Genomic DNA, 24,565 nt, shown 5'->3' on the forward strand with positions numbered 1-24,565 from the left:
TATTATAATTACTTTAAAATAAGCACAATAGTTTGGAGATCTACGTAATCCTTATGTGCAGGTCAACATTCCTCCAAATGTGGACATATTCAACGGACTGACTTGCAGCACTTTCCCACATAATCGAATTTGTCTATCAATTGTCTCAAAATTATAAACCCATTCCGTTACGTAAATCAGCTTTGCGATAGTTAGGTTTTGCTATACTATTTCTCAATATTTTTCAACTCATAAAGTGTCTCTTACTAGAACGATAATTATAAGAAATTCTGTTTGTTACTCGAGTTTGACGTATTACAATTTGTATTCGTAGCTGCAACAATTATTCAGCTTACCTGTTTTACTAATAGATATGTGTTTAAAAACAATCTTAGCGCAACGTGTAAACAAACAGCTTTGCATTCAACTCATTTGATAGTTCCAGGTTAATGTTGGCGATATGCAATCTCGCTACATCGATGTTCCTACTCTATGATTGATACCCTATGTATTAAAACAGTATCTCCATTGATTCACTAAGGTTTTTGTGAAACAGACGAATGATAGTGTGAGAAATTTACATACGCGCTTCACGGAAGAATTTTAGAATACGCTTAACTTTTAACGCTAATGAAACAAGTCATGGAATAAAATAATGACCTGGTGGTGATGGTAATTGGATATAGGAATAAAAGAGTATTATATTTTATTTGGAAACAGTCGGACCGGATTTATGTCACTACTTATGGAAGCGCACGCCGAAAATCTGTGGATCATCATTACCTTCTAAACCAGGCGCGTCGGGTTCGTCGAGGTTGACTGCTGACGTTGCGTTCGGCTTGACTACCACCAGTGACGTAACAGATGTCACGAACGAGTACTGTAAGGAAGAAAAGAAGAATTTAGAGATTCACCAACATAGATCAAACGTCTCGCTGGAGGAATGAGAGGCAGGGTATGATATAAAGAAGATAATTATACTGCTATCATCACTTCCCTTGTCATTTGTAGGAAACTGAATGCTTTGCCTTCATTTGTAGGTAACCATCTTTATCCGTCTGTAGAACAATGTCGCGCCTATGATTGTGACGCGAGCTCGGAAGGTGCTTTTGTATTGGCGTTGCTAAGGGTCAGTATGTAAATGAAAAATGTGACATAACTTGCTTCTCTATAATTATCTAATATCGCTAAGGGCTACTGCGATCTTCAAGTTGCCTCTCCACATATAAATTGTTCTAAGGAATGTCGCCCGCCCTCAGTTCCAGGGACATTGACTGAAATAACACCGATGCATAATTCGATAATACGGTGATCAGAAAACATAGGTGCCTTCTCCACTCCGTCTGGTGACTGAATATTGTCGACGGGAATGTCTTTAACAATCAAGGTGCGAACCGGCGAGTTCCTCATCAGGCGCCACCGTAGTGTCGACCGTTAGCGACATTAGCAACGAAGATCTGTGAGCAATTACTAACAGATTTAAAAACATTGTATTGAGAAAAACCAATAATTTTTTTCTACTATCTTCGACTGCATTTTCGGTCGATAACCCCGTGTTTGGCATAATTTGAGAGACCATAATTCACGCTGATTCCAAATAGCAATACCGTCCAGTATTACTGGCGTCTTTCTGATATAGAATCTTAGAGCATATTCTGAGCTCAGAGTTACGAAGCATCTCGAATGGAATGAACTTATACATGACAACCAGCATGAATTCCGAAAACCTCCATCAAGCGAAACCCAACTCACGATTTTCTCACATAACATTCTGAAAACAATGGATCAAAGCTGTCAAGCAGATTCATTTTTTCTTGGCTTGCAAAAGCCGTTTGACTCAGCACCACACGTACGTTTGTTAATGAAACTACGATCATATGGGACATTAAACGAAATTTGTGGAAGGATTGAGGATTTCTTGGTAAGGATGAAGCAGTGTGTTATCTTGGATGTAGAGGTAACTTAAGGCGAATATTGCACAATCGCTGTTCGTGTTGTATGTTCATGGCCTGGTAGACAAGATTAATAACAACCTCAGACTTTTACAGATGATGCAGTTATCAATCATGAAGCATAACTTAACCAAGGTACACAAATATACCGTCGAACATTGTCGAGATTTCAAATTGGTACAGATACTGACAGCTTGGTTTTTATGTTCAGGAATAGAAAATACATAGTATCCCATGACTACACCACCAATGACTCACAGCTGGAAGCAGTGAATTCATACAACTGCGTGAGTGTGATAATTTGTGTGAATATGTAGTGCAGTGAAGACGTTGGATGGTGTTTTAAGTACTTCGGGTGACAGACAGCAGTTCGCCAATACGATACTGTGAAAATGCAACCAGACTACAAAGGAAATTCGTCACAGAACACTGATGGGTCCTACCTATTAAAATATTGCTCACATCGTTGGGATCTACATCACATTGGACTGATATACTGGACATAAACAACGTTGCGTATAATTAACCATAACCAACTGCAAACTCACCTCAGAATAGTAGTCGTGCTCATCAATATTCAAGAAACTGTTCATATAAATATTAAAAAAAAATTGAGGATAAATAATTTCGATATGACCTTGCAAGTACTGACAAATAGTACTATAAGCATTCAATTCATTAATCGCAAATACTTAAGTAAAAATAAGGTAAATTCATTAAATAATAGCCACTGATAAGAACCGTCAAATAAAAGCCACATAAACGTCGAAATTACAAGTTTACTCGCTAGCAAAAAGAAACACAAGCATGTATTATAATTAGCAGAGGTGTAAATATTCTCTTTCCAAATGGTTCAAATGGCTCTGAGCACTATGGGACTTAACTTCTGTGGTCATCAGTCCCCTACAACTTAGAACTACTTAAACCAAACTAACCTAAGGACACCACACATACCCATGCCCGAGGCAGGATTCGAACCTGCGACCGTAGCAGCCGCGTGGTTCCGGACTGAAGCGCCTTGAACTGCTCGACCACAGCGACCGCTATTCTCTTTCCAGCCTGTTTGCCTCTATCTCCACAGCAAAACGGTTGAATCAACTCAGCCTGTAGCAACGGAGATAGAGGAGTGCATTTGTACTGAGGGGCAATGGTTAAAACGTGCCAACTCGGGCTTCCGCAAGCCTGCCGCACCTGACACCAGTTTGAGCCATTAGACCAACGTGAATACAGAATAGCCAGGCATATGTCTGCGTAGATAGTTTTTCTGGAGCTACCTGATCATAAATGAGGAAGCAGCAATATTAAAAAATCAAACTTAAAGGAGACAGTGGAGATTAAAGAACTGGGGAATATGTACCAGCCACGACAGAGTCCAAGTCCAAGAGAGAAAAACTTTTCGCGCGTTTATGAGGCAGCTTCAAACGAATCAGAAGGTGTCTCGCGATGCAAACTATCTAGGAAGTTACTGAATACTCCTTCAGGAACCTAGAGTATGTTACATATTTTTAGATTTGACCAACAGTTTACTCATTCCATAAAATTTTTGAAAGAGGACAAAGTGTGTGCAAATATGTTCTAAGGAGCTGACACCGTTTTGCAGTGTATAGGCTTCAAGACGTAGGGCAAACGTTGAACGAAATAGGGAAAAACAAGGCTCAGTGGATATTAAAACCTCATTTTGGTGGTATGTAACTTAGTGCGAAGAAATATTGGTATGTACTTTTCAGAATAATTAATATGAAAAATGAACTTCACGTTTACTACAATCCATTAGAGGAGTTTAGAATGAATTATTTTGGGCACTCAGAAGGAATTCGGCGAACTCACAATACGCATCCCGGAAAAAGTAATTAAAAATGGTATAACTATGGTTATATTAGACTGAAACACACTGAGGTTACAGAAAGTAGAATTTAAAAACCTTAATTTAGTTGGCGTTACACTATAATAGACTTCCTCAAGTTCTTAAATGCAAGAGATCTCCACTTTCAGAGATGATTCCGCTTGCTACAGAAAACATATCAGAGGTGACCTGATAATGATTCAAAATGAGAACAGCCAGTACATGTAGTCAGAGGGCGTAGTTGCAGAGAAAGCCGTTCATACCCAAACAAATAAATAATCCCCAAATATGACGAAAAGGAAGAAAAGGACCAATAAAATCCACCATTTTCTGGCCTACAATGAACCAAAATGATTGTTTTTTACTGAACCTCGGTATGTGATACTCGTGTAATAAGACATTTCATCAACTTCCGAACCCAACTAAAAATGCTACAATGAAAACTTACAGAAATACCAGCTGCGCACCACAGTGGGAAGACAGGTAGGCAAGCGGGATTCCTTTAGCCTGCTTGGATTAAAAGAGCAGAAAAAAGAACAATTGAGATAAAAAATCTAACCTGTAAATGATAACAAATTTATTCTCAACATTTGACCCATCTACCTCGGCTTGGATAGGTGCAAATCAGCCTGCCCATTTCGCTGATAATGTGCAGCGGCTTGCCCCTCCCCCCCTCCACCCACCTCACCGTGGCACGTTAAAAGCGGAATTTGTTCATCTGTGATAATTATCTGTTCTGTATTCAAACAAAAATTTTAGACATAGCGTCTATCGAACTACAATGACTGATTACGAAAAAGCTGGTCTTGAAGCAGTCCAACTCGCCTCTTATTACTGATTGATGACCGAATTTAGTTAAATAATTTTCAGAATATACTATGAGGAAACATCGTTGGCAGAGCTGATAACGTAATACGTTATACTAGGTGAAACTAGACAAAATTAACCATAGCTGGAATTGGCTTGATCATTTAAGTGCAGCCACGCCCCAGTTCAGCGCACTACTACTTCACTACTTCATACTGGAGTCACGGAAAGTGATGGCGGGAAATGCCCCACCGGCAGTCGCGAGAGCTTGCCGTTGACGTCAGTGATCTGCCGACGATGAGATGAACAGCTTACAGAAAGGTGATGGAAAGTGCGAACAGAGTTTTAAAAACTACGGAATGAGGGACACATGTCATCCCCAAAGACAAAGTAGGGAAATACACATCATAAATATCCCAATGACGACACGTATAAAGGTGTTATTAGGCAGCAGTTTCTGAAGCATTATAAAGAATGAACATAAATAGCAACTTCGCGAAAACATCACAGCTTCTTTTCACGTAGACCTAGACTTCAAGGCCATCAAGAAGACTTTAGTTGTAGGATTTGTTTTTAAATTGTACTAGATGACAAGAAGCATCATGTGTTAGCGATACAACATATTTTTTCAAAGTAGGTTTACTACACTAGATTTCACATAAAGTGTAGCTTAAGAAATATAGCGGCCAGATCATAGGGAACCTGGCTTGATAGTCATAGCACTGTGAATAAATGTTATCACAGTGATTAGCACAAGAAGAATACTTTACACGTTAATGTACTGCAACAAATCAACAATTTAACATTGACTGGTTCTATTATTTTACAGTATATATCTTGTACTTATCACTGTGATAAAATTTATTCACAGCGCTATGTACAAGATGAATACTCTAAAACAATAGAACCAGTCAATGTTAAATTGTTGATTCGTTTGAGTACATTAGCGTGTAAAATTGTAGGTTATGACAGCTTTCAAGTTATAAGAATAATGAAGTATGTACCATTACTTCCTCCCCTGTGTATTTTTCACGCGTAAACACAAGGATGTTTTGTAATGTCAAAATGTGTAGTAGGGCACACATATTTATCCCGCTTCAGTAACAGTCGGTAAAGAGAACAAAGAACACTTACAATTTTATTAATTTCTTCAAGGCGTGAGAAATGATTTTTCGCTTTCTTCTCGTATTTTTCATTTCAGCCGAAAGCGATTGCTGCCGAGCAAAGTTCAACCCGTGTAAATTAAAGACGAGTCTCGGAGATACTGATTATGTAAACGCTCGCTGCGAGTCTGTGACAGCAGGAGGTTCGATTTTGTCCAACTCCGTGATCAGATGACATTATTATTTTATTGTCACGGAAACAAAATGAAAGAATTGATTCTTATTCAGTTACAGTCACATATGGAATCAAATTTCAGTTCCTGAACTATTGTACTTGCCTGGTGGGTCTGAGGGTATCTGATGTGATAGTTTAAGTATGTGATCGGAACGCCGGCCGGTGTGGCCGTGCGGTTAAAGGCGCTTCAGTCTGGAATCGCGTGACCGCTACGGTCGCAGGTTCGAATCCTGCCTGGGGCATGGATGTGTGTGATGTCCTTAGGTTAGTTAGGTTTAAGTAGTTCTAAGTTCTAGGGGACTGATGACCACAGAAGTCCCATAGTGCTCAGAGCCATTTTAACCATTTTTTGTGATCGGAGCAGAGACCAAAGGGGAATTGTTATACTGACGATACGAGCCGAAAATGAGGGAGATACTCTCGCAAAGGACAGATCGTTATGGCACTGCGCCTATCAACCACCATCCGTTGGGGTGCTACTGTCGTGAGTATCTGCGAAAAGCGGGTGAAAATGGTAAAACCCTGAGGAGACAATAAGGTCTTGACGTCCAGGCCTCAACGCACAAGCTCGAAGTCGGAGGCGTGCCTACACTGTAAAGAAGGATAGGCGGCGATGTGTGGCAGACTCGACGACAGTGTGTATGGCTCTGAGCACTATGGGACTTAACATCTGTGGTAATCAGTCCCCTAGAACTTAGAAGTATTTAAACTGTACTAACCTAAGGACATCACACACATCCATGCCCGAGGCAGGATTCGAACCTGCGACCGTAGCGGTCACGCGGTTCCAGACTGAAGCGCCTAGAACCGCACGGCCACACCGGCCGGCCTCGACGACAGGAAACAATACTGTTGCACTCACAAGCGATTCTGAGCACACCGTTCAGCGCTCATTCTTGGACAAGGAGCACAGCCCCCTACTTTTTGCTATATTGACCCAACAATCGTCAGTTACGATTACAGTCGGTGCGGGATCATCGAAACTGGACTGTGAATCAATGGAAACGTGTCTCCTGCTCGGATAAACCACCTTTCTTGTTACTCTAGGTTTATGGTTGTGTTCGATACCCCGTCATTCAGGCGAATGTCTGTTGGAAACGTACGCAGCACGGTCGCACGCCGGTAGGGCAGTATTATGCTATGGGGAACATTCACCTGGAATTCCATGGCTGCTCTGTTACAATACCAACCTTGTAGTGTTTATTTTACATAATGATAACTTTCGCTGAGTGACACCAGGCCAGTAGGGAAGTATGTCAAAATTTTCAATTGCAGATTTTTATGAATTAACGTACACAAAATGCTTCTTTGATTTCTTTTTTTTAGGACTGTTAGGTTCCCGCAGGAGGTCGAACGTAATTGTTCATACTGACTGAAGGTGGTGGATTCATTTTCCATCCAGGCGAGTTGGTTTCATAAATGCGTAGTGTCTGTTCTTTCGGATACGTCCCCAAGAACGATTGAGTAATGATGCAATTAACACCCCGTTCGGGTATTCGTCTCTCTTTGCTGGATCACTGGACAGTACCAGTCAAGTGCGTAAACATTTTATGTTGATCGGTGTGTTACCCTGAGAGCGATGTCCTTGGCCCTGGTGCGGACAGTCTCGTTGGGCGTTGCGGCGTCCTGGTCCAGCAGCTGCCGCACCGTCAGGTAGGCCCACAGTCGCTCTGCTGACGTCACGTTGACCACGGCGGGCGCCGGTACGGCGTCTGCCGCGTTGCCGTCCCTGCTCCTCACGGCACACCACGGCTCTCTGGTCCCGGAGGACAGACGGCCCGCCACCACCAGCTCCCCGCCGCCGAACAGAGTCGGGAACCTCGACGTCGTCAGGGAGTCCTCGTCCACCTGTTGAGAAATCCACAGTTTTTAGCAGTTTTAACTGCAGATCTACATTATGTGATCAAAAATATCCGGACACCCCCAAAAACACAAGTTTTTCATATTAGGTACATTGTGCTGTCACCTACTGCCAGGTACACCATATCAGGGACCGCAGTAGTCTTTAGGCATCGTGAGACAGCAGAGTGTAGCGCTCTGCGGATCTCACGGACTTCGAACATGGTTAGGTGTCACTTGTGTCATACGTCTGTATGCGAGATTTCCACACTTCTAAACATCCCCTAGGTCCACTATTTCCCATGTGATAGTGAAGTGGAAACGTGAAGGGACACGTACAGCACAAAAGCGTACAGGCCGACCTCGTCTGTTGACTGACAGAGACCGCCGAAATTTGAAGAGGGTCGTAATGTGAAATAGGCAGACATCTATCCAGACCATCACACAGGAATTCCAAACTGCATCAGGATCCAATGCAAGTACTATGACAGTTAGGCAGGAGGTGAGAAAACTTGGATTTCATGGTCGAGTGGCTTGCTCACAAGCCACACTTCACGCCGGTAAATACCAAATGACGCCTCGCTTGGTGTAATGAGCGTAAACATTGGACGACTGAACATTGTAAAAACGTTGTGAGGAGTGACGAAATGCGGTACACAATGTGGCGATCAGATGGCAAGGTGTGGGTATGGCGAATGCCCGGTGAACGTCATCAGCCAGCGTGTGTAGTGGCAACAGTAAAATTCGGAGGTGGTGGTGTTACGGTGTGGTCGTGTTTTTCATAACAGGTCTACATTGATGTTTTAAGCACCTTCCTGCATTCCACTTTCGAAAAGCAATTCGGGGATGGTGACTCCATCTTTCAGCACAATCGAGCACCTGTTCATAATGCACGTCCTGTGGCGTAGAGGTTACACGACAATAACATCCCTGTAATGTACTGCCTGCACGGAGTCCTGGCCTGAATCCTACAGAGCACCTTTGGGGTGTTTTGGAACGCCGACTTCGTGTCAGACCTCACCGACCGACACCTATACCTCTCCTCTGTGTACCACTCCGTGAAGAATGGGCTGCCATTCCCCAAGAAACATTCCAGCACCTGATTGAGCGTATGCCTGCAAGAATGGAAGCTGTCATCAAGGCTAAGGGTGGGCCAACGCCATATTGAACTCCAGCATTACCGATGGAGGGCGCCACGAACTCGTAAGTCATTTTCAGCCCGATGTCCGGATACTTCTGATCACATAGTGTTTGTAATACTCCGGTATTTTCATCTATTGGAATGCCCGTTTAGTTGGCTCTTTTATTGACTCAGTAACTGCTTTCCTTTTTCAAGATCCATAATATTTATTTTACAACTATGTCTGAGATGTTAACCTAACCAGCTTCAGTACGTATCGATGTAGCTACTTTCGTAAACTCTGTGACCAACCACCTTTTCGGAAACATAGTCACTGCTGAGCGGTCGACCATCAGCTTGGATAGTATAGGTTCCCACGTGATAGCATATTCGAAAGGAAGTTGTATTCCATATCCGGATGTGGTTCTAGCTGCGTTACTGTCGTCAGATAGCTGCTAAGACGTACCTCCCATGGGAGGTTTATTTTCATCAAACTTGCTGTTCTGATGAAATCACTTCTGCGTGGCTGAGATCCATGGTTTTCAATAGTTTGTACAGCGTGCAAGATTACCAGTAAGCTCATTACTGTTTATTTTGCTGTGCTGAATCATGTTCTACAGTTTGAAGTGAGTTAGGTCGTTATTTTGTATTATACTGGAAGAGTATTTGGATACAGCATTGTAGGAATAAACAGATAGCAAATTATTAATAAACTGACAACTAAATCATTTTTAAGCTCATTTCATTCAGTTTTGAGTTCGATTGTTCTATATGAAAACTGATTAGGAGTTCATGGTTTGTTTAGTGGTTGGTATCGGATTACGTTTGCGATTACAGGAAATGAAATACGAATAAGACTCTTCCGATGAAATTGTAATTTATGTTTGATATATGAAGAATAATACAACTGATTATTAACAGTAAGAGTTACATAGTTTATTTCAAAGACAAAGCCTTCTCTGTACTCATGCTTTACGTAAATGTTCTGAAAGAGAAGGCAACTGTTTTGTTGATGTGAGGTCAGACAAACTATTGGCTGAGGTAAAACTCATTCTGATGATCAAGTTTGCGTATTGTGTGGCATGTGTGGGAGCAGATGCTAGAATTCAGCAAAAATCTGGGAGTACTAGTTCATTAGTAGTTACTGAGCAAGATAAGTCGACGTCCACTACCTTGTTGCTGGTCGCTGCTGCTTACGTGTGTCGCTGAAATATTGTTATTTTATTTACAAGAGATGCTGGAGTTCTATTGAATGGTTTCTCGAATAGTTAATTATTATATTCACTGTAAATTAAGAAGACATGCTTAGGTAAATAGCTTCTGTGCACTGCCTGTCGCTGTAATCAAGATGCCAACAGTTGTTAGTGCCACTTCTTGCTTTCACGAAGTTAGTTGCTTATGTACTTGTGTTACTCTTGAGATATACAGGCTCCTATAATTACGTTGCGGACATTTATATGAAAATGTTTTCTGTTTGACGAGGGGTATTTCCTCGAGTCAGATAGCATTAGAAACTTTTTCATGGGCATTATATTCGCCATTGCTAATCATTAGCTGCGCGGCGTGGCCGCGCGGTTAGAGGTGCCATGTTACTGACTGCGCGGGCCCTCCCGCCGGAGTTTCGAGTCCTCTCTAGGGCACGGGTGTGTGTGTGTTGTTCTTAGCATAAGTTACTTTAAGTAAATTTAAGTAGAGTGTAAATCTATGGACCGATGACCTCAGCAGTTTGGTCCCTTAGAAATCCACACACAATGTACAGTGCTAACCATTAGGTATATCAAGACTTCCTCACCACTTCCTATGAGGGTGGCTTACGGTTTATCAAGCAAAAAATCTCCGTTTCATTAGTGAGCTGTGCCGTTTTGTTTTGGTTTATCTGGTTGCATGCTACGGTTTTGCGTAGCAGGAGTTTCGATATGCACACACAGTCCAAAAAACAAAAAACAAAAATATTATGTAACTACATTTTTTGGTATGGCAGTTTAAAAGTATATTTTATTCCATTTTAAACCAGGTTACCTCGTTCTATAAATTTTTCAAACCTAAATGGCTGATACAGCACTGTTGAATATCCACCATCCAATAAAATTCACAAAATTAAGTAATTTACATTGCTAGACACAGAGATTGTACAGTCCACCAGACTTGAAACCTGGCCCTGTCTGCCCGTGTCATCGTGTGCATGCGTACAGGGGTGAGCGAAAGCTAACGTGCAGGTATTGAAGCCCCTAGGCCGTTGATAAGTCGTCATACTTCACCTGGCCTGCTGGCAGCAACGTGGCGTGACCACATGGCTCACGCATACATAAAACGCTTGCAAGAAATCCACCTTGAGGATAGCCTATACTGCCTACACCAGTCTGTGTGCAAGCTGACTGGCATTCGCAGGCGTCCGTAGCGCAATGGGCAGCGTTGGAACTTCTTGCTCCAAACCAACAAAACCTTAAACTATCTCATTCATAAGTTCGCCAACGTCGTAAGAGCCTACGGTCTATAAATGTTAAACGCCATTCTCTCGTTTCCGTATCTTGCCCTACTTTGTAAGCTTACATCACATTTCACTAGTTTCTCTTGTTATTGACAGGAATCGGAAATTATTTTGTTGGTGGGTGAATATCTCATATGTAAGTAAACAAAAGAAATTTAAAAATCGTGACTGTGTATTTATTAGCAAACCCATTCCCTTGTTTTGATGTTTTAAGACGGTTCAGTGAAACCGACTTTAAGAAATTTCTGCTCTCTCACACACTTGTCATTCCTTTACAATTCTCTGGCGAGTGTTATTGAAACATTCCGCATGAAAATGCTAAAGCTTATGTCGAGCATCGTATGCTACATTTACTGTTTTTTACGGTGTATGTATGACTGTTAACCTTCGACATTTCGGTCACTGCCGCTAAGCTGACACTGACTCACTATCGGTCTTTTGCATTTGTTTATCTTATAATTCATTATGTCTTCTGTCGACAATGCCTGTCATGGTTAAGGTGTTTTTTTTTAATGTTGAGTCGAAACGCCTTCAGGCGTCCTAGTTTCCAATTGTTACTTTATTTTTCAGCACTACGTTACGTTATTTTCAGGCCCTCTGACCGACAGATAGGAAGAATCCTCCCTCTGATCCAGTCAAAATAGGGGCCAGCATTCAGTGACTAGTATTGGCAGATTTTTAGCACTGTGCTTCCTTCGATTATCACTTGTCGGTCCTGTTAGCAATTTTGTCTACACAGGTCTAGCAAATTTTGAAATTTCGTTATAAGGTTTAATATAGATTAAAAACTCTCGAAAGCTATTATTTGAAAGAAGTGTAATGATGAAAAATACTAAACATAACGAATTCAATGTATCTTTGTAAATTACAAATTGCATAAACTTTCTAAAAAAATTGAAAATGAAATGTATATTTTATTGTTTATGGCAGCTACTGAACATTAACACAGATGAGCACGACCGACTGCCACAGTGAAACCAACTGTCCAGTGAGATTTGATACAAGAACTATATGGATTAAGCGTTTATCACAGTGATGCTTTAGCATGATTTAGAGTTTCATTCATGCTAATATAACAAAACATAGTTAATGCATATGTAAAGCGTGCTTCCAGTCACCAGCTATTTGAACAATGCACCCGATGACCAACAATAGCATGGAACAGACTTCTTTACACATGGATTCAACTTTGATGAACGAAGTACAGCAATTTAAAGACACGAGGACTAACAACTTCCATAATATTGTTAAGAAGCCATACATGCATTATTCTCGAACTCATTTTTATGTACACAGCTGATCACAGCAAACGGAATTTGTGAGCACCAAAAATACTACCAAGAAGGGAAGTATTTAATATCCTCTCCAAATCTTTTGCTAGCAGGTTTCCTCTACTGTCACATCTCGCTCCAGTCATCAGTCAACAAAATTTACAGAAATAGAAAGTCTTCTGGCGAACAGCATAGTTGCTTCCGCATTCACTCATCGGCTTTTGAGATCCTAAAATACCACAGCGAAATAGCAGCAAGAACTCTGTTGCTGAATATTAATGAACTGTGCAGGCAGCAGCTGAGTAACGAAGTGCGCTGTTGGCACATAAATCATGGTACAGACAGAAATTTGTTCTGTGGTGGCCGTTTCTTTGCGATACTAAAGTCTATGGCACTCAACCTGTGAACTTTTTTATAGCCTGACTGCAAGTAGTGTACAGCTTTTCGCACAACACAGCGCTAGAAGATGTAGAGTGGAAAATCAGTCGCACTTTCATCCCAGGCTGAGAGGATATGCTGCCTTACTCAGAAATGAACATGGACCTCCACGGCAGATTACTGATCTACCCCCTACCACCAAGGCCACTACCTAGTAATATGACTCTAACGAAATCACTAAGAATGACAGCATCAGATCCCAGGGGAAAGAATTCTTCTCGCAGGGAGCACATTGGCACACATGGGGGAGGGAGGTAGGGAGCCTTGCGTAGCTCTTGTGGTTCGTTCTAAAAGCTGTCCTTCTTTCTTGTTTAATTTTTTGGTCAGTTATTACGTCCCCCGTGTCACTTTGTCCTTGGCAGAAATCTGTCTTGCCAACGTCCTGGTATGGCCCCTTTAGTTAGGGAACAACTCTTCCTTTAATGTAAAATTTCGAAACTGTGATCATGACAATAATCCCTGTATAAAGGAAATATCAGCAAATGTTGGTAGCGTTACCTCTTATCTAAGACACAGTCAAATGAAAACGAGACAGGTGGAAAAAAGCAAATGAATCGCTTATATTTCAAAAGTAATCACGATAACTATTAATAGGCATTAAAGTGCCAAAGAAACTGGTATGGGCATGCGTATTCAAATACAGAAATATGTAAACAGGCAGAATACGGTGCTGCGGTCAGCAACACCAATATAAGACGACAAGTGTCTGGCGCAGTTGTTAGATGGTTCAAATGGCTCTGAGCACTATGGGACTTAACATCTCAGGTCATCAGTCCCCTAGAACTTAGAATAACTTAAACTCAACTAACCTAAGGACATCACACACATCCATGCCCGAGGCAGGATTCGAACCTGTGACCGTAGCGGTCACGCGGTTCCAGACTGTAGCGCCTAGAACCGCTCGGCCACTTCGGCCGGCGCAGTTGTTAGATCTGTTATTGCTGCTACAATGCCAGGTTATCAGGATTTAAGTGAATCTGAACGTGGTGTTATAGTCGGCGAACAAGCGATGGCACACAGCCTGTCCGAGGTAGCGATAAAGTGGTGATTTTCCCCTACGACCATTTCACAAGTGTACCATGGATATCAGGATTCCGGTAACACATCAAATCTCCGACATCGCTGTGGCCGGAAAAGTTCCTCCAAGAACGGGCCAACGACGACTGAAGAGAATCGTTAAACGACAGAGAAGTGCAACCCTTCCGCAAATTACTGCAGACCGCATTGCTGGGACATCAACAAGTGTCAACGTCCGAACCATTCAACGAAACATCATCCATATGGGATTTTAGAGCCGAAGGCCCACTCGTGTACCTTAATGACTGCACGGTACAAAGCTATACGCCTCGCCTGGGCCTGTCATTGGACTGTTGATGATTGGTAACATGTTTCCTGGTCGGACGAGTCTAGTTTCAAATTGTATCGATCGGATGGACGTGTAAGGCTATGGAGACCACTTCATGAATCCATGGACCCTGCACATCAGCAGGGAACTGTTCAAGCTGGTGGAGGCTCTGTAATGGTGTGGGGAGTGTGCAGTTGAAGTGGTAAGGGACCCCTGATACGTCTAGATACGACTCTGATGGGTGACACGTACGTAAGCAGCCTGTCTGATCACCTGCATCCATTCATGTTCATTGTGCATTCCGACCGACGTGGGCAAATCTAGTAGGACAATGCGACACCCCACACGTCCAGAATTGCTACAGAGTGGCTCCAGCAACACTCTTCTGAGTTTAAACCCTTCCACTGGTCACAAAACTCCCCAGACCTGAACATTACTGAGCATATTTTGGATTCCTTGCAACATGTTGTTCAGAAGAGACCTCCACCCCCGTCGTACTCTTATAGATTTATGGACAGCCCTGCAGGATTCATTGTATCAGTTCCATGCAGCACTATTTCAGACATTAGTCGAGTCTATGCTACGTTGTGTTGCGGCACATTTACACGATATTAGGCAAGTGTACCAGTTTATTTGGCTTTTCAGTGCATAGATCCTACTGTGAGACAAGACGGTCAATGTCCTCATATAAAAACGCCTACTGTTGTCTATGGAACCAAGACTGTCAGACATGCATTCTTTTGTCTGCAGCAAATCGACAGCCACAAATGCCTTTCTTCAAGACTCAAAAAATATGAGACTGCCAGTGAAGATACAGGGACTGTATGTGAAAGGGCTTCCCTGTGAAACTTCTGCAGCGTAGTCCAAACGCCCAGGAAAGTTTATGGATGACATCATTTTGTTGCCGAATAATGCCTGCCATCATGTTGCCGAGGTTGTTTAGACTATGCTGCATAATATCCGGTAGGAAGTCGTTACACATCCTCCATACAGTCCCGATCTTTGCCCATGGGATTTCCATATTTTTGTAGCTCTGAAGAAAGACGTTGGTGTCTGTCGCTTTGCATCAGACAAAGGAGTGCACATCTTGGTACAGTCATGGTTCCATGGGCAAAGCATTGACCATAGTGTCTCGCAGTGGGATAAAATTGTTAACAGATGTGACGATTAGTTTTGAAAAGATAAACGGTTTACGTGCTTATTTCCAACTGTGTCGTTTTCATTTGGGTGCCCCTTAAACAACGATCGATTTCCAGACTGGGGAACTATCACTAAGTTAGAAGTTTGTATGACACGAAATTATAGAAAAGCCATACCCTAATTTTTTTCGTGGCCAAATTATAAGGAAAATTGCCGGTTATATTCGATGCAGCACGTGGTATGGGAAGCCGGTAAACGAAGTTTTGTTGGCGAGAGGTTTGCACTGAACGTTGCCCACACCTACCTGCTGGCCGTCGTAGTTGAACGTGACGTCGGCGAGCAGCGGCGAGGCGATCTGGCGGTAGAAGTTGCGCAGCTGCAGGTGGGCGTCGGCGGCCTCGTAGATCCTGCGGCCGACGCCGCTGTTGCGCAGTGCGAGGCGGCGCAGGAAGCCGTAGTCGGCGCCGGTGCCGAAGGCCAGCGTGAAGATCGCCGCGCCCGACTCAGCGTTGCGCGCGGTGATGCGGCGAACGATCTCGTCAGTGTCGCTGACCTGGCCGTTAGGCTCGCCGTCCGTCAGCAGCACCAGCATGGGCGCGTGCCGACGTCGCCCCGGCGCCGAGCCCCCTCCCCCACTGTGCACACCGGCATCCGACACGCGCAGTGCCGTGTTCAGTGCACTGAACATGTACGTGGCTACGCAGCGCGAACATACGTGAAGTTGTTAGCGTTTGGCTTCCAAATAATTGTACTACATTTTTTTGAAAAATTGATTAAGTGAATGAGAGTTTCACTCTGCTGCGGAGTGTGCGCTGATATGAAAGTTCCTGGCAGATTAAAACTGTGTACCGGTCCGTGACTCGGGACCTTTACTTTCGCAGGCAACTGTTCTACCATCTGAACTACCCAAGCGCGACTCACAACCCGCCCTTACAGCTTCAGTTCTGCCAGTACCTCGTCTCCTACCTTCCAAACATCGCAGAAGCTCTTCTGCGAACCTTACAGAACTAGAACTCTTGGAAGAAAGGATATTGCGGAGACATGGCTTAACCACAGCCTGGGTAGAGCACTCGCCTGCGAAAGGCAGAGGTCCCGAGTTCGAGTCTCGCTCTGGCACACAGTTTTAATCTGTCAGGATGTTTAAAAAATTGTTCAAATGGCTCTGAGCACTATGGGACTTAACGTCTGTGGTCATCAGTCCCCTAGAACTTAGAACTACTTAAACCTAACTAACCTAAGGACATCACACACATCCATGCCCGAGGCAGGATTCGAACCTGCGACCGTAGCGGTCACGCGGTTCCAGATTGAAGCGCCTAGAACCACACGGTCACACCAGCCGGCGGGAGTTTCAAATTGATTAACTATTTAACAAGGCTATAGTTATACTCTTCTAAGGCCATGTGTGAGAAGTATTAGAACCAATGCTTCAATACAATAATTGGGTTCAAATGGATATAAGATACAGTAGTTATGCGGGTAAGAAAAGAGTTGCACAGAGTAGACTAACGTGGAGAATGGCTTCGGGGCAGTCTTCAGACTGGGGAGAAGAACGCTAAAAGACAGAACATAACTGGAAACCTATTGTGACATAAAGCTTATCGGTAGAACATCACTAAACCAGACGATGGGCAATATATCATCTCCGGCCACACACAGGGACATCCTTTTGGATTGTGGATGCTGGGGCTTATTTGTAGTGTGTGGGGAAGGGGGCTTGGTCCAACCAGGAGATGGTGAGCTTTCCATACTCCTCCTGAATGGGTTGTAGATGGAGCCTACTATGCTGGCTTACAGGAGACTGATTCTCACTTCATAGCAGGTGAATTCCAGCACTTGTACGAAATAAACTTTTTAAAGGTGTTATTAACACCAGCAAGACGTGGTCAATGAAACTGTTCAGTTGTGCTTTTGCATCTGATTGGCTAAGATGCCTTGATATATGACTATTTTTTGTGGAGCTCAAACTCACGACGTCGAGGGGTCAGTTGGTATCCCTGGGTGGTGAAGGGGCCTATGGGGCTGATATGACAATTTAAGGGTTGTGTATATGTAATTGGGAATGAAAATAAGTGACTGATAAAGTTATTCTGATGGTACAGAAGCCTACAGAAGTTTTAAATTGTTTTCCCTTGTCCAGACATGGAAATTTTATTTAGTGAGCGACCACATGCTTAGTAGGTAGAAGTATCACAACAGAATGGAAGTATTGGCTAACTGGAAATGGAGTTTAATATAAGCATCAGACTTGGCATGATCTAATTGAATCGATGAATTGTTATTACTCCCGTGGAAACCCAGAGTTTGGTGTCCTTTGTACGACTTATTTTCTTTTTACTTTGACTGGCATCTGTTTCAGTCTATTAGTCGGATCAGATTGTCATCCTGATAGCAACTGGATTGCTACAAGGCATTTACTAGTGGCTAAGGAGACGTGACACTTTTACCTCCAAAAATATATTAGTGAACCTTTTGTTATACTGATTTAACATTTTATCGGCACAGAGGATTTATCTGGTCCCACCAATAAATATTTCCAGTTATGTCTGCAGTACGATCAACTGTATAATTTGTCTCTCACACCACGCTTTCTTTTGTACAATAATATGCGTTAAGAATCCATTTCCTAGCGAAAACACAGAAATAGCAAATTTTTTTGTATTCTAATTACTGCATACTTGAAGTCCTGGATGAGACTACAACATACCTCCGTTCGCTTCAAAGGAGTTAATGCTGTCTTTGGCCTTGACGATGTTCTCAGATGTGGCTTCGACGATGGCACTGGAGTTGAACTCGGGGTTGAGGTTCCCATCCCACACAGACTCAAACGTGAGTGGCACGTCTGGATGCCACACCTGCAGTCAAACATCACCATCCGAGTCTCACTACCATCAGCATGCTACAGAATTCATTCACGAAGCCAAAAACTCTCTTCATATGAACACAGCAAAGCATATGGATGATCAGTAGGACAGAATATACAGGGTGATTATAATGAAAGTTAAACTTTCAAAACGCTGTAGAAATAACACCACTGGTCAGAATGATGTCAAATTATAACGGAATATTATCGGAGAAGGAGGAAAACGTGTAGCAGAAGAATAAAAATAGTGTGAAAATTGAGCAATAGATGGCGCTGTATGTGTCAATGTTTCAGGATAGGTAAATGAAAACACCTGTCATGCGCACGACCCACTGAAGTTGATTTAAACACACCGGATACACGGCTTTTCCTCCTTTCGCGTCTGCGAAGTTCGCCATGACTATCACAATGCAGGATCGCGCTCGGCTTGTAAAGCTGTATTACAAGAATGCTGACTGTGCTCACGTCCCTCTGCAGAAGTTCCGGACACTGGAGGTTTTGAAAAAAAGGTATTGGTCCGATTCTTGCCGTGGGTCTGGAGAAAATGATTCGGAAATTCGAAAAGACGGGTTCTTTCGGTGTGCAACCTGGTAGAGGGAGGAACAGAATTGATTCGACGTCAGTGGAGGCAGTGGCCACAGAAATGCAAGAGGAGACAAGTGGTGGTGTGCAACGTGTAGTGCACGGAGAATTACTCGAACATTGGACATAAGCGCGAGTACGATGCTTAAAATCTTACGAAACATCTATCTTTTATATCAATTCAAAATTACCCATGTGCACGAGTTGCTTCCTGTTGACCTCCAAGCAAGAGAAACCTTTGCTTTAGAATTTCTAGCTCATGGAAGTGGAAAATGATTGGTCGTCGAAGATTCTGTGAACAGACGAAGCCCACTTCCATCTGAGAGGATACGTCAATACATAGAAGTGTCGAATATGGTCATCGGAAAATCCACACGCAAATAAACCAGTACCACTTCATCCTGAAAAGTTCAATGTGTGGTGCGGGTTTACGGCATCATTTTTTTCGAAGAGACAGGTGCTTCCGGTCCTGTTACCTGTACCATCACTGGTAAGCACTATGAGTGTCTTTTGCGCAACCACGTCATTCCAGCTCTCCAACAGCGTGGATGTGTCGATGGGATCATTTTTATGCAAGATAGCGCACCTCCGCACTTTACAAAATCCAGTTAAGCAGCTGCTGAAGCGCCGTTTCGGAAATGATAGAATTATCAGCCGCCTTTTCCCTACAGCCTGGCCGTCCCGATCACCTGATCTTACCCTGTGTGACTTCTGGCTGTTGGGCTATCTGTAAGATGTCGTGTTCAGTGTTCCGATTGCAAACTTAGCTGCATTGAAGGCACGCATTGCGAAACACATTCATAACGTAACCCCAGAAACACTTACATCAGTATTGAACACGCTGTTTCTCGACTTCAACAGTGGACAGCGTACTGAACATGTTTTCCGCCAGTCACACAGATATTAATAATCGTATTTGATTTTGATTTGTGCTTCTTATGCGGTTTTTGGTCTCAGGTCAATTACAAACCGATGTGAGTGATGCTTTTTATGATGTTATTAGCCTCAGGATAGTTAAAAATAGATTTTTCCCATCTGATGAGATATGACCTTGCCGTGCTGGATGGGCTTACACAACTAACAGTATCACACCTGTACACCCATGCACACTGAGAAGTAAGTTTGTTTAATGTAAAAATACACCTTACGCATTGTTGTATGATTCATTTGTCATTTGTAGTCGACAATTATTAAATTATGATGCTTACAGAGCCATCTATTGCTACATTTTGTAGCCATTTATTTTTCTTCTGCCATACGTTTTTCCCCTTCTCCGATAATATTCCGTTGTAATTCGACGTCATTCTAACCAGTGCTGTTATTTCTACAGCGGTTTGAAAACTTAATTTTAATTATACTCACTCTGTACATTGCCTTAAAAAAAGGTTGTAAGATGAACATCAACAGAAGTAAAAGAAGCAGAATAATGAAGTCATGTGACGCTGAAAGAGTAGATTACAAAATGAGACACTATAAGTTGTGAGAGACTTGTACTATCTGGGCCGCCAACTCCCCCTCCCTGATGATACCCTCATCCCCTCCATCTACCCCTCCTACCAATTTTGATCCTCCCCCTCCTCTCCCCCCGGTCTTCCACTACCCCCCTACCTTCTTTCCTCCCCCTCCCCGCTCCTCTGACACTGGCATCTGCACCCTCCCCTCTCCCTCCTCACCAACCTTTTCCCCTTTTGCAGGTCCTCGGACTCTTACACATACAGTCAACATTCGCGCGCCGGAGATATCGCCATCGGTTTTTTGTGTGCCATCGTGTTAGTGCCTTAGTGTTTCACCGTCCGTGCTCCATCGTTCATGTGTGTCGTTTCTGTCATCTATGTTCATGTACCTGTGTTAACCTTTTTTTATTTCGGAACGTCTGTGAACGGCCCCATGTATTTTCCTTTGTGTCTGTTTTTTGTCCATAGTTTTGTTTTTATTTTGTATGTCTTCCTCTGTACTAATTGTAATATCTGTGGCCGAAGAGCGGCCTAGTTTTACCGCTGCCGGCCTACCTTGTATAGGGTATTAAAATGACAATAAAGAGAAAAATAAATACTATCTGGGCAGACTACCTTGTATAAGGTATTAAAAAGATAATACAGAGAAAAAGAAATATTATCTGGGCAGCAAAATAACTGACAATAGCAAATGAAAAAGGGATGTAAGTGCAGACTGATTACGGCAAGAAATTCGTGCCTAAAAAACAGAAACCTGTTAGGGAAATATATTATGTGAGCTCGACGTATGTAGTAAACGTAATAAAATGAAAATGAGGTGCATGGCGAAATGAAATGACCTAAAAAGAATTAACAAAGTCTAAAATCAATTAATACACAAAGTAGTAGTATTAAGCTAGTATTATTCATTATAATGAACATTTTTCGAAAGCGAGTAACTGTGTTATAACTTAAATACTGAAACACTGCACCTGTTATGTTTTTTTTCAACCTTAGCACGACGTGTTTCAGGACTTTATTGCAATGTTATAGTGTTACTATACACATTAATATTCAGATCCTCCGCTTCCTTTAGTTCTGTTAGCACAACAGATCGTTCCACTTACAGGTTTCTGTCCCCAAGTTGTTTCCCAGTCCCCGTCGTCCTCATGCCTGCTGCAGATACTAAGGTTAGTATTGTAAGTGACAACTTCATGTGGGTGTTGTTACGCACCTTTTCTCTTGCAGTCATCTTTTTTATATACAGAATATAACACTGTGCCAGGTACGTATTTACATTGATAGCGTAGCACATTTCAGGATCGAAAATAAGTCTCCATCACAAGTAGAGAACAATACAAACACGCAAAATCACATAGACTACTGCAGTAAATGACAACACTTGTAAATGTTGTGCTACGCATGAAAAAAGGTTTTTTGTGCAGTGTTTTATTACTCTTACCGCAATAATAGCAGCGTTGAGTACTGCTTGCTTCCACCTGAAATGTGAATGATTATGCTAGAGCTTAGAAGACATATTAATGGGGGATAAAACTATATCCGAACAAGCCTTGAAGGCCCAAGAATACCGATCGGCCGCCGTGTTATCCTCAGCCCAAAGGCGTCACTGGATGCGGATATGGAGGGTCATGTGGTCAGCACACCGCTCTCCCAGCCGTTGTCAGTTTTCGTGGCCGGAGTCGCCATTTCTTAGGCGAATAGCTCCTCAATTGGTCTCACAAGGGCTGAGTGCATTGCGCTTGCCAACACAGCTCGGCAGACCGAACGGTCACCCTTCCAAGCGCGACATCGCCTAACTTCGGTGATCTGACGGGAACCGGTGTTACCACTACGGCAAGACCGTTGACATTAATGGGGGATATCCAATATGAAAATGATTTATCCCCATTCGTCTGAAACGATTTGAGTTACAGTATTTAAAACCGTACTCAAACAACATTTCAGCCATCCTTCATAGACGGACAATACTATTTTGTACCGTCAGAGACTCATAAATGACCCTTACCTGCACTTCAGAAGAGAAAGGTATCAAGGAAAAGACGTCGCCGGCGTTGAGCTCGTCCAGGATGGTGTGCATGGCCGCCTTGAGCTGCTCGATCTTGCGGCCGTGCATCGAGCCGCTGACGTCGAGCACGAAGACGACGTGTTTGGGCAGCGGCGGCAGGCCGGGAGGCGCGTAGAAGTGCACGAAGTAGCCGTCCTCACTCACCTGCACACGGGGACACCACTACTAAAGGAAGACGTAAGCGGAAAACAACAGGAAAATGGTAACGTATTTTGCGTCTACGTACCTCTATTTTAACTTGATGTTACAGTAATAGCAGAGGAACCACTGCTACAGAGAGATCATCTTACGTCTTATCTGGAAGCGTGGCAGTCCGATTATTTGTATCAGTTGAACTAATATTCGATCTTTGCGCTCACGTAATCTTAATTTTAAATCGGTGTATGAGTTTCTCCATGCATCTACATGAAAATCGTTGTTTTTCTGATTTAGAAAATGTACGAGGGAGAGTCAAATGATAACCTTCAATATTTTTTAAATATTATTTACTATGCAGAAGTGGTACAAAGCTGTATCACGTCTCAACATAATGTCCCCCACGCTCAATGAAAGTCCTCCAGCGCTTACAAAGTGCATAAATTCCTTTAGAAAAACATTTTTTTGCTAGTCCACACAACCACTCATGCACTGCGTGCCGTACCTCTTCATCAGAAGGGAACTTCTTTCCTCCCATTGCGTCTTTTAGTGGTCCAAACATATGGAAATCACTTGGGGCAAGGTCTGGTGAGTATGGTGGATGAAGAAGACACTCAAAATGCAGGTCTGTGATTGTTGCAGCTGTTGTACGGGCAGTGTGGGGCCTTGCATTGTCATGTTGCAGAAGACCATCTGCTGACAGCAATCCACGTCGCTTTGATTTGATTGCAGGACGCAGATGATTTTTTAGGAGATCTGTGTATGATGCACTGGTGATAGTGGTCCCTCTAGGCATGTAACGCTCCAAAATGACGCCGTTTTCGCCCCAAAAGAGAGTCAGCATAACCTTCCCTGCTGATGGGTCTGTTCGAAACTTCTTTGGTTTTGGTGATGAGAAATGGCGCCATTACTTGCTCGCTCTCTTCATTTCCGGTTGGTGGAGGTGAACCCAGGTTTCGTTCCCAGTAACGATTCTTGCAAGGAAGCCATCACCTGCTCGTTCAAAGCGCCGAAGAAGTTCTTCACAAGCATCAACACGTCGTTCTCTCATTTCAGGAGTCAGCTGCCATGGGACCCATCCTGCAGACACTTTGTGAAACTGGAGCACATCATGAACAATGTGGTGTGCTGACCAATGACTAATCTGTAAACATGCTGCAATGTCATTCAGTATTACTCGGCTGCTGCAATGTTCTGTGGAGTCACAATTCGTTGTGCCTGACCTGGACGACGAACATCATCCACTTAAGTCACACCATTTGCGAACTTCCTACTCCATTCGTAGACTTGCCGCTGTGATAAACATGCATCACTGTACTGAACCTTCATTCGTCGATGAATTTCAATAGGTTTCACACCTTCACTAAGCAAAAACCGAATAAGAGAATGCTGTTCTTCCCTAGTCCAAGTCGCAAGTCGGGCGGCCATCTTGATACTGATACTGCGACGGTATGTGCGCATCTGCACTGTGCTGCCACCTACAGGCTATTCTGCACGCTGTCTGTAGCACGCTTACCAACTTACAGAAAACGGCGCTAAATTAAGATTTGTTATTACAAATTTAAGGTTTCTTTGCTTTCCTTAACCTGGATAAGACTTTGAACCGAGTACCACTTGATGTTATACAGTTTGTATCTCTGTCGAATAAATTCATCGATCCCGCCGCTGAAGATATCGACGTTATCGAATCAAAGAGGTTACAGGCCCTGGCAACTCAGGATAGGCGGTGCTCCAGCAAATCACCTGCCCACCACACCTAAGGACCAGAATGCGTTTATAATCAACAGCCGTGACTCCACAGCCGTGTCATTTTCCGAATGAAAATTGTACGAGGGTTGGAACGTAAATAGTGGCAACTATTTCGTCACCACCGATACAAAAGAGTTATATGTTTGCACCTGTTCAC

At 43.0% G+C, this 24,565-nt stretch overlaps 1 protein-coding gene across 1 annotated transcript in view; it reads right to left on the minus strand.

The window, feature by feature from the left end:
* LOC126466705 (inter-alpha-trypsin inhibitor heavy chain H4-like) overlaps positions 1–24,565 on the minus strand; it is a 151,143-nt gene that overhangs the window by 55,381 nt on the left and 71,197 nt on the right. The window contains exons 7-11 of the mRNA XM_050096403.1: positions 22,465–22,668; positions 18,268–18,415; positions 15,865–16,256; positions 7,489–7,767; positions 763–859 (exon numbers count right to left, since the gene is read on the minus strand). Coding sequence (XP_049952360.1) covers positions 763–859; positions 7,489–7,767; positions 15,865–16,256; positions 18,268–18,415; positions 22,465–22,668 — 1,120 coding nt within the window. The remainder of the gene's footprint in view (positions 1–762; positions 860–7,488; positions 7,768–15,864; positions 16,257–18,267; positions 18,416–22,464; positions 22,669–24,565) is intronic.

Source organism: Schistocerca serialis, chromosome 1, assembly GCF_023864345.2.
Source record: "Schistocerca serialis cubense isolate TAMUIC-IGC-003099 chromosome 1, iqSchSeri2.2, whole genome shotgun sequence".
Classification (NCBI taxonomy): Eukaryota; Metazoa; Arthropoda; class Insecta; order Orthoptera; family Acrididae; genus Schistocerca; species Schistocerca serialis.